The sequence below is a fragment of the Phoca vitulina genome, unplaced genomic scaffold (genome assembly GCF_004348235.1).
Source record: "Phoca vitulina isolate PV1807 unplaced genomic scaffold, GSC_HSeal_1.0 scaffold49, whole genome shotgun sequence".
Classification (NCBI taxonomy): Eukaryota; Metazoa; Chordata; class Mammalia; order Carnivora; family Phocidae; genus Phoca; species Phoca vitulina.
In genome coordinates this window covers 170242-180392 of record NW_022589752.1, presented here as the reverse complement: position 1 = coordinate 180392, position 10151 = coordinate 170242, and the positions used below count along the sequence as shown (strand labels likewise).

Below are 10151 nucleotides of genomic sequence, written 5' to 3'. Positions count from 1 at the left end.
GGTCATGTTGATTTTATTGAAAATTTAATGGGAAAATGGAGGACGGGTGTGCATTGACAAAAATATCATAAAATGTGATTGAACTTCTCAGGGTGACTAACTCTTTCCAGAGAGGTATCTCTGCCTTCTCTCTTGCTCAAAAACTCTTTCTTTCCCTCTTTATTCACAGGGGCTAAAGCTACTCTTCTGAATCTCTTCATCTTTTATACTCTACTCAGTGAAAGAAGAGTTTAAAAATAAAACCAGAGAAGAGGGTCCAGTAAAGCAAAAGGTCTATTCCAAAAACAAGCCCTGGGTGTCTAAGTAAGACTCCATTTACGCTGCTTCTAAAATAATCTCAACAGTCGAGGTCAAAAATCCCTCTCATTATCTTCAAGATGATGGGTGGGAAGTGTCCATTTAGATACAATGTTAATTTAAGGATAATTATTTCCTCCTTCTTTGGTCACTTCCTGATCAGCAACTCCAAATGTGCACAGAAAAAAAATTAAATCAAAAGTTAAGATTCCTGTGTTTCTAGAGATGTGACAGTGTAAATGAGTGAAGTAGCCCCATGAGGCTAAGGTGACGATGGTGGCAGCTAAAAGGATAGACTTACCCAGTTCCAGCAGATTGTTGCCATGAAGGTAGGAAAACAGGATTTAGATTTTGTTTTCAAGAAAAAAATAGAGATCCAAAATTTTATGTGAAATCTCCCTTTTTGAGAAATAATTGCACCTTTTGTGCAGTATTGTACGTACCAAGTAAAACCCAGAGCACCATATTGTTGTCTTTACCATAAAAGTTGAACTTTCTGGAGCAATCTACCCTACCCTTCCAGTCAGTCTATCCTACCCACTCTGCACTCCCCCTTCCTGAGATCTCACTACTCCCATGGCTTCAGTTACCAGCCACGTCCCAGACTTCTCATCTGAGCTTCTGAGTAGGCAGAAATATCTATAACTGTCTGCATCTGGCTGGTATCCCAAACTCACCATGTCTAAAATTGAAGTCATTATCTAATCTCTCAAATAAATCCATTCTTCCCCCCATATTTCTTACATTAGTACACTACATGACATGTGCCTTGTTTGGTAGGTACCTAACTACCCTTACTTTTCCATATCCCATCAATTCCAAGTTGTGCCAATTTTTACACATATCCTGTTATCCACATCTTTCTAATCTCACTGCTACACTGTAGTGCAAGTTGTTACCATCTTTTGCATAGAGTATATTGGAGACATTTTTACTGAGGTTAGGATCTGTAGCCATCATACAAATGGGAAGATGTATGTCAAACCTCAGGTACAGGGGTGCCGGGGTGGCTCAGTTGGTTAAGCGATTGCTTTCGGCTCAGGTCATGATCTCTGATCTCCGGGTCCTGGGATGGAGCCCCTGTTGGGCTCCCTGCTCAGCAGGGAGTCTGCTCTCTCTCTCTCCCTCTGCCCCTCCCCCCTGCTCGTTCTCTCTCTCTCTCCCTCAAATAAATAAATAAAATCTTAAAACAAAACCCTCAGGCACATTCAGCCAGTGAGATACTCAGACTATGGAAAGACCAAATGTAGGAAATGCCATTCCTTAGTTCCTCCTCATCTGGAGCACCCTCTCTCCTCATTACGTGATTCTCGCAAGCTATTTAAATTGTTCTCTCTTGTTCTTTCTATTTTCTCTTTGTTTAGCAGATATAATTGCATTTCCAGAAGTTAAATGTTCATATGATGCACATCCAAATCCTGCAAACACATCTTTAGTCTTGGCTGTTGCAAATAATACCACAAGGAACACAGGAATGCGGATGTCTTTTTGAGTTAGTGCTTTCATTTCCTTCAGCTAAATATCCAGAAGTAGAATTGCTGGATCACGTTGTAGTACTATTTTTAATTTTTGGAGAACCTCCATACTGGTTTCCATAGTGGCTACACCAGTTTGCATTCCCACCAACAAGGTGCCAGGTTCCCTTTCCCTTCAGACCTTCAGGGTTGCCTCTTACTCATCCTTTGTGTCTCAATTCAAATATCATTTTCTCAGAATGATCTTCCCAACACTCCCCAGCTAAGGGCCTCATCCCACTGAATGGCACCATCACTCCGCATCTTTTCTTCTTTAGAGACAGCAGCACCTGAAATAATGTTGTTCATTTGTTTCCATGATGAATGTCTACCTGTCCACATGAAGGCAAGCACATGTGTACTGTTTATTAAAATACCTTCCATTTCCAGAGTAGCAGCACATAGTAGGCGTCCTGTAAAGACATTAACTGACCCTTTCTGGGTATGCAGGTGCAGGCTGATCAAGCCTTCAATATCCTAAAGATTTACAAGAAGATTACACACTGTCAAAGCAAATGTGTGGTTTTCTAAATGTATCTAGTGACCTCTGCTGGAATTACCAAGGAACCCAAATACAGGTCTTCATTTTTCCCTAATTGTCCTCTCACCTCATTTTCATTGAATGATAAAATGTTAGTGTGAGTGTGAAATTAGGGATCAGGACTTTGGAGAGTCCTTCTCCCATCTTGGAGAAACTTCACTTGCCTTTCTGTCTGAATGATTATTCTTTTTCTATTCCCAGCTCATCAATTTGTGTTTTTAGCACAAATCTTAGAGGAGAATATTCAGGAATATGGAAAACAAAGAACTTTTTCTGATTCCTCTCCAAATCTTATTGCAGAAATTACTGCCTTTCTCTTTTTGTCTTTCTCTCTCTCTCTCGCTCTCTCTCTCTCTCACACACACACACAACACAAACACACACACACACACAGGAAAGAAGAAGATTCACCCACATAACAGGGATAGATGAAGATATATTCCATGGACATATTTCATATGGTTCCATTTATTTCACTCTTCTTGACTGAAGGAGCAATTTTGAAAATAGCATTCACTATTGAAAAGAATTGGTAAAGGTGTCCTCATGTTAGGAATTATAGGATCAAAAGAGTTACATAAGTCTACTTTGAAGGGTCATTAGGAGATGATGTGTCCTTAAGAATGCTGGTACTTGAGGCAAAAACCTCAAAGGAGAATTGAGGACCAGGAATTTCAAAAAGTCAGAGTAATGAGAGTGGGAGTGAGTGAAATAATCAGGTGATCTGATTAAACTTTTAAAAACAGTTTTTTACTTTTTAATTATCATTGATCAGAGAAAATTACATTCTTTGTATGTTATACCCAAAGACACACTGGGATTTATACTTTTTCATAGGGAAATTTTTAAGAAAAGTAATTAAGAGGAGGGGAACCAAGATCTATGCCTAACATTAAAATTTAGATTATAAATGTAGACTATAACTAAGAATAATTATTTTAATGTTCTAGAAACAGGACTCAAAAGCATACTTAGGAAATCTAAAAGGATTTAAAGCATAGAAACGGTCCCAGTGAATTCTTCATGTAATCTAAAGTGGTCTGCAAACTTAATAAGGGGAATTGCTAATCTTGGATCACTTTGGAAGTGATGAAATAAGCACTGATGACTGTAAGAGTCTAGGAGTTTGGTCAAAAGGACAAGGGCTAAAGGTCTGGATTTGTGTCATGCTCAGCCTATGAGGATTCCACCATCCGAAGGGGTGCTTGCCTAAGCCCCGAACCCGAAGATTTTATGTGTGATTGAGTTGGTCAGGTCAATACTGATTGGAGATACTGTCCTCACCGGACCTGCCCAGAAAGACTGTAAAAAGGAGCCGAAAATTCCTCCTTAAACTGAGAGTTCTCTGGGAAGCACTTGAGATTTCATTTGACTGGTTTATACCTATGAGAAGCTCCCCAAGCCTGAGATCTTCCACCCTGAACCTGGGCAGCTGTCAGCACACCGCTCCTGGGATCACAGTTTATTGAAAAAAGGATTCAAAAAAGTTTCAGACGACTGGAAAAAGAATGCTCCGAGGCCGATCTCTATCTGTGACATCCCTGAGTGGGCTTCCTCAGTGGGAAGTTGAAGAACTTCCTGTGGAGGATTTACTGCTTTTTGAAGTCGCTTGGGAAGTAACCAATAAAGGTTTGTACTACCCTGGAAGGTGGCTATTTGCCAGACTGCTGAATAATGTGGATTAGGATTTCAGAAGTGACTCCAGTGAGAATGAATTGATAGGGAGTGAGGAAAGTATTCAAGCTGAATAGAAGTTTCAGTTACATTCCACCTTGTCTATTTCAACAGGCAATGATAACTTAGATGCGGCTGTGTGGTGGAGGGAGAGAATGTCGAAAATATTAGTTGTTGCCAGGGAATGTGCATTTAAGCTAAAATTTGAAATGCAGGTTATGACGACACAGGAATAAAAAGCTATTATTTCCTTTTTTGGTTTTACGATTTCTCTCAACAACTTTATTTTAAGGAGAACCATATGCAATCGGGACCAATGACAAACTTTAAGCCATGCACTGTTAAAGATCATATGAAATACTTAATAATATTGCTAATAATTCACAACGAGTTTGGAATTACAGTTTTAACTTAGTAGCTGCGCAGAAGGCATTATGTCAAGCTCCTATTAAGAAGAATGAAAATATTTCAAACTTAGAGGAATTATATTTGGCATCTGTTCTGATTTTCACCTTATGCTAAGTGTTCAGAGTTCTCATGTGTATATATTCACAAAATTAATTAAATCTTTTTTATAAAATTCATAAAATCTTGAAATCAAAAGTGAACATCAATCTTACTTATATAGAAATGCAGGAAGGAATGTGAGAGAACAAAGCAGTCTTCCTCTCTGTAGTTTAGTGAGGTGGAAGCAAAGAGAGCAGAAATCTTATTATGGAGAAGTGTTTTATGAAGAGCTGTTTCTAATGTGCTTTTTTCTAGGGTGTTTAAATATGCCCAAAGTTCCCAGGAATAGAGTCATCTCTATTATTCATAGATCCCAGACTATGACTTGAAAGAAGGTTTTTCTCTACAGATGTAGCTTGTTGGTGGAAAAACTGGGGGGATTCTTTAGCACTGGGAGTCAGTTCAGAGGAGTGTGTGAGTTCCAGTACCTGAACAGAGTCCTTCTTCCTTCTTTCCTCCTTTTCTGTCCATTTAGCAAACATCAATGGAGCATTGTGTCTGGTGCTAGGAACACACTGCAAACATGTTATCCCATGGAGTTTACATCCTGGTGCCGTGCGGGCTGATCTCAGGGCCTAGAATGGGGACTGGTGCTCAGAAAATGCTCAATGGATTTTTTTCCTTTGGAATGAAGGAATGAATACATTTTGTTTTCAGCCCTCACTGCCTTTGAAACCTATTTTCTTTCATTTGCCATACAAGGGGAAGGAAATTTTTTTTGTGTGGAGAAGGGAACCACAATGTGATTTACCCAGCTGACATCATCTCCAACATGTCTTTATTTTAATACTTACTACAGTCGGATATTTTAGAAATTTTCATATAAATGGACAATAACTGTGTTCATCCCTGACAATAAAACAACACTATATATATAGTTTTTTTTTTTAATTTACTTTGAATTTTTACTTCCCTGCAGGTCATGGCAGTGATAGGAGGCATCTTAGAATCCAACTCCTCTATTTCCAAGATGAAATGGATGCCTAAGGCATTACATGATCAAGCAAATGGCAGGGTTGGGACTAGCATTTAGGTCTTCTTCAAGGTCACTTCTCTTTTTCACTACCATACAAGAATTAAAAATTAAAATCATTTCATAAGGAAATGTCCTTTAGATGAAAGAACACAGGACTTGTTCTAAATTTCTAACACTTTGTAAAAACATTCTTTAAACTAGCTGAATATCAAGTTTTTTCATGAATGAAATTAATGTACTATGATCCAGCTATCTTATGATGTTTTGGGGCAAGCAAGGAAATCTATTCATACCTAAGAAAACAAAAGATTTCTTACAGGAAAAAAAAATCCCTTTCTGCCAGAATTTTGCCAGTGAAAAATAGATTTGTGTAAAATATAACAAATGAGAAAGTCACAGTTAAATTACTGGATATTAATTCTCAGACTTCAAAATAACACTGCCTACTTGTTCATATTACCCTTGACATTTATTGCTTTTATTCATTTATCCATTTATTATTGCTCTTCATTTATTATTCAATAAAGATTCATCAAGTGTTTATTAGGTGTCGGGCACTGGGAAATGAAGAAGATGGAACTTAATACGGAATTGATTCCCAGTCTTCCAAAATTTACAAACGTGCAGGTAGACATTGAACAAGCAATTATAGTCAAATGTGATGACAATAAGAAGAAGAGAACAAGGGGCTCTAAGACTATACGTTGAGAACCCATAAAAGACTCTTAACCATAGGAAACAAACTGAGGGTTGCTGGAGGGGTGGTGGGTGGGGGCATGGGGTAACTGGGTGATGGGCATTAAGGAGGGCACGGGATGTGATGAGCACTGGATATTATATGCAACTGATGAATCACTAAACTCTACCTCTGAAACTAATAATACACTATATGTTGATTAACTGAATTAAAAAAAAAAAAAAGATTATACGTTGGGGGTGGGGGATGAGAGGTTTCTACCTAAATCTGGGTTAGGGAAAAACACCTCTGTAAGGAAGAGAGAGTTGAGCTAACACCTGAAGGTTGAATAGCCACTGGGTAGGGATGAAGGAGCAGGGATAAGGAGGGGACAGTGTTCTTTGTGAGGGAGTGCTATGTGCCAAGAAGCAGAGGTGAGAGAGTGTACTCTGTTCAAAGATCTGAGGGAAGCTTAGGGAGGGGAAAAGAGTGGAGGCTTGAGAGCAGATGGAAGGGACCAGCAGGGGGAAGTTTATGAAGTTTATGGTTAGTGATGGGAAGTTCTAAGTAGTGGGAAGTGCTAAGCGGTCAGGTATGTTTTTGAAAACCACTATTACTAGTTGGGCGAGAGGATAGCAGGAAAGTAACAGACAAGTTAGAGACTGTGGCATGGCGTAGGATGGAAAGTTTTGCCCAAATGTTAGAAACAAAAAGGTTCACTTTCTCCTTTGTTTGGGCCTCACTACAATCATTCCTTCTTCACAGATATGCCCAAATCATGGTAGACTATGGACCAATTATTATGTTGAGGATATCTGAAATTATTAAAAAACTTTAATGAAAATTGTCACAAGTAATGATTGCTAATTTAATAGATGTGAACAATTCTGAAATGTAGTCACTGAATGAATGCTTTTAAAAAATTTACTAAAAACAGGGGCACCTAGGTGGCTCAGTTGGTTAAGCATCCAACTCTTGATTTCAGCTCAGGTCATGATCTCAGGGTGGTGAGATCTAGCCCCACATTGGGCTGAGTGCTGGGCCTGGAGCGTGCTTGGGGCTCTCTCTCTCCTTCTCCCTCTGCCCCTCCCCTCACCACGTATGCTCTCGCGTGCTCTCGCTCTCTCTCTAAAAAACAAAATTACTAAAACCAATTCATTTTAGGGGCGCCTGGGTGGCTCAGTCAGTTAGGCATCTGCCTTCAGCTCAGGTCATGATCCCAAGGTCCTGGGATCGAGCCCCACATCGGGCTCTCTGCTCCGCGGGAAGCCTGCTTCTCCCTCTCCCTCTCCCACTGCTTGTGCTCTCTCTCTCTTTCTCTGTCAAATAAATAAATAAAATCTTTTAAAAAAAATTTGCAAAAAAAACCAAAAAACAATCCATTTTAGCTCGAAGCCAGCATGTAATATAATACATATAATACTTCTACTTTCTTCTCCAACTGGACACCATAGCTCTGGGTCACACGGTGTGAACGGCATATGGAAAAATGCCGAAAACTACAGTCAGAATGGTGTGGTAAAAACGGATTATAACTGCGAGTCTGCTATTCTGAGGCAGAGGTTCTGAAGGTGGGACCTTGATAAAAGTGGGCTTCAAGGAGTTTGTAAAACTTTAAAATTGTATCTGAAAATGGTATGTGTAAGTCCTTTTTTGGAGAAGAGGACTGAATGCTTTCATCAGATTTCCAAAAGCCTCCATGACTGATGTGAGAACTGCTGCTCTCAAGTTCCCTAAACCCTGGGTTCCTTTTCGTTAACCGGAAGTGCCAAGAGCCAAAATAAAAAAGCTATTTACGCTAAGTATTGTTTCCCAGATGGCTTTTCTTTAGGGCAGAATAGAAAGGATTCCACCTTCCCCAAGACCTAAAGATATTGATCTTTCTGTGATATTGCTCATCTTCTTCCTCTGTCCCTCCCACCCACCACTTTAAAAAATCCATCAGTATGGGGGCGCCTGGGTGGCTCAGTCGGTTAAGTCTGCCTTTGGCTCAGGTCATGATCCCAGGGTCCTGGGATTGAGCCCCACATCGGGCTCCCTGCTCAGCGGGAAGCCTGCTTCTCTCTCTCCCACTTCCCCTGCTTGTGTTCCTGCTCTCCCTATCTCTCTCTCTGTCAAATAAATAAATAAAATCTTCAAAAAAAAAATCCATCAATATGTTGTTCCAGACAGTTACTTATAGTCTTGCTGTCCACAGCCTGTGGACTCTTGAGTCAGACTTCCTGGATTGGAATCCCAACTCCATCATTACCTGTGTGATGCTGGATCGGTCGCATAGCCTCTCTGTGCCTTAGTTTCCCTATTTAAAAATAAAGACAATAATAACACCTACCTATAATGGTGTTGTGAAAACTAAAAGTAATACCAGCTGTAAATCACTTAGAACAGGGCCTAGCACTTAGTAAATGCTCTGTAGGTGTTAGCTTATTATTATTTCTTCATAAAATGTATTCATCAAATGAGGAAGTTGGATCATTTGTTTTCATACTGCCTTTCACTTTGAGCAATTCCATGATTCTATTTTTAAATGCAAAAGCAGAGAGGGAAAAAAGATATGGATCAGGATTACAGTAAGTAGGGGTGAGGTTCCTTTGCCTGGCGTGGATACGTGGTGGCCATGTCAATGGCACCCCGAGCCCCACCACATGAAACACAACCCATGCAAAAATCATGTTTGGCACACACATAGCTTCAAGATGAGCCCTAATCTCCTCACTTCCTTTTCATCCAGATTACCATGTCTGAGCCCCTCCTGTCTAGAACATTTGGAGTTACCATTGTGGTACAATCAGTGTGGGGGTGCCTATAGGCTTGCTTTAAGCATATCATCTCCCACTGCCCAAGACTACAGACCCTTTATTTTGAGCCACAGACCCAGCAAAGCTCTGGACACAGAAACATTTGTTGACCATGGTCATCAGTAACATTTCTTCTTTCCTATCAGGTTTGCTGCCTCAAAGAATGATGTCTAACTGTAGAATAACTACCCCCATTCTGCAGCTGTATCTTGAGACTAGAGGGCCAGATTAGTAGCTCTGCATACTGAAGTCATATAACTTCCCAATTCTGTAACTTTTAAGCATTTTTAAAAGTAGTGAAGACAAGATCGGGCACTTTCAGGGTGGTATGGCTGTAGACAATTCTCCCAGTTTATATAAAATACAGTTGATCCTTGAACAATTTTGAAGTGCATGGGTCCACTTATATACAGATTTTTTTCAATAAATACAGTACTATAAATGTATTTTCTCTGCCTTATGATTTTTTTTAATAACATTTTCTTTTCCTAGCTTGTTTTATTGTAAGAAGACAGTATAAAATACATATAGCATACAAATATGTGTTAATTGTTTATGTTATCAGTAAGGTTTCAGGTCAACAGGCTATTAGTAGTGAAGTTTTTGGGGACTCAAAAGTTATAGTTAGGGGGCGCCAAGTGGCTCAGTCAGTTAAGCGTCTGCCTTCCGCTCAGGTCACGATCCCAGGGTCCTGGGATCGAGCCCACGTCAGGCTCCCTGCTCGGCAGAAGCCTGCTTCTCCCTCTCCTCTCCACTTGTGCTCTCTCTTGCTGTCTCTGTCATTATCTGTCTCTCTCTCTCAAATAAATAAAATCTTTAAAAAAGTTATAGTTAGATTTTTGACTGCATGGGGGGTTGGCACCTCTAACCACCACATTGTTCAAGGGTCAACTATATATCCTTATTATATATAATATATATAGCATAATAATATGCAATATGTGTGTGTGTGTATATATATATATATATATATATAGTCTTATTTTGGCTGGTGTCCACATTCCATACTGCTTTGGAATCCCGATTTTAGCAATATCAGCCGTGTTTCTAGATGAAAACTTGGGATTTTAGCTATCGCCATGGCATATGCCATGGGACCTCATCTTTTCTTTCTTATGAAAGGCCTGATACTTTGCCCTCACATGAAAGATAGCTCCCATGTTGTTTC

The 10151-nt window shown here is 39.7% G+C and overlaps 1 protein-coding gene across 2 annotated transcripts in view; it reads left to right on the top strand.

Annotated features, from left to right (window-relative positions):
* Nucleotides 1-3544: 3544 nt before the first annotated feature.
* The window catches only part of GYS2 (glycogen synthase 2), a 61185-nt gene continuing 54578 nt past the window's right edge, over nt 3545-10151 (top strand). For both annotated transcript variants that reach the window (XM_032432811.1, XM_032432810.1), the window contains exon 1: nt 3545-3981. In XM_032432811.1, the coding sequence (XP_032288702.1) occupies nt 3861-3981 (121 nt within the window). In that variant the 5' untranslated portion in view covers nt 3545-3860. The remainder of the gene's footprint in view (nt 3982-10151) is intronic.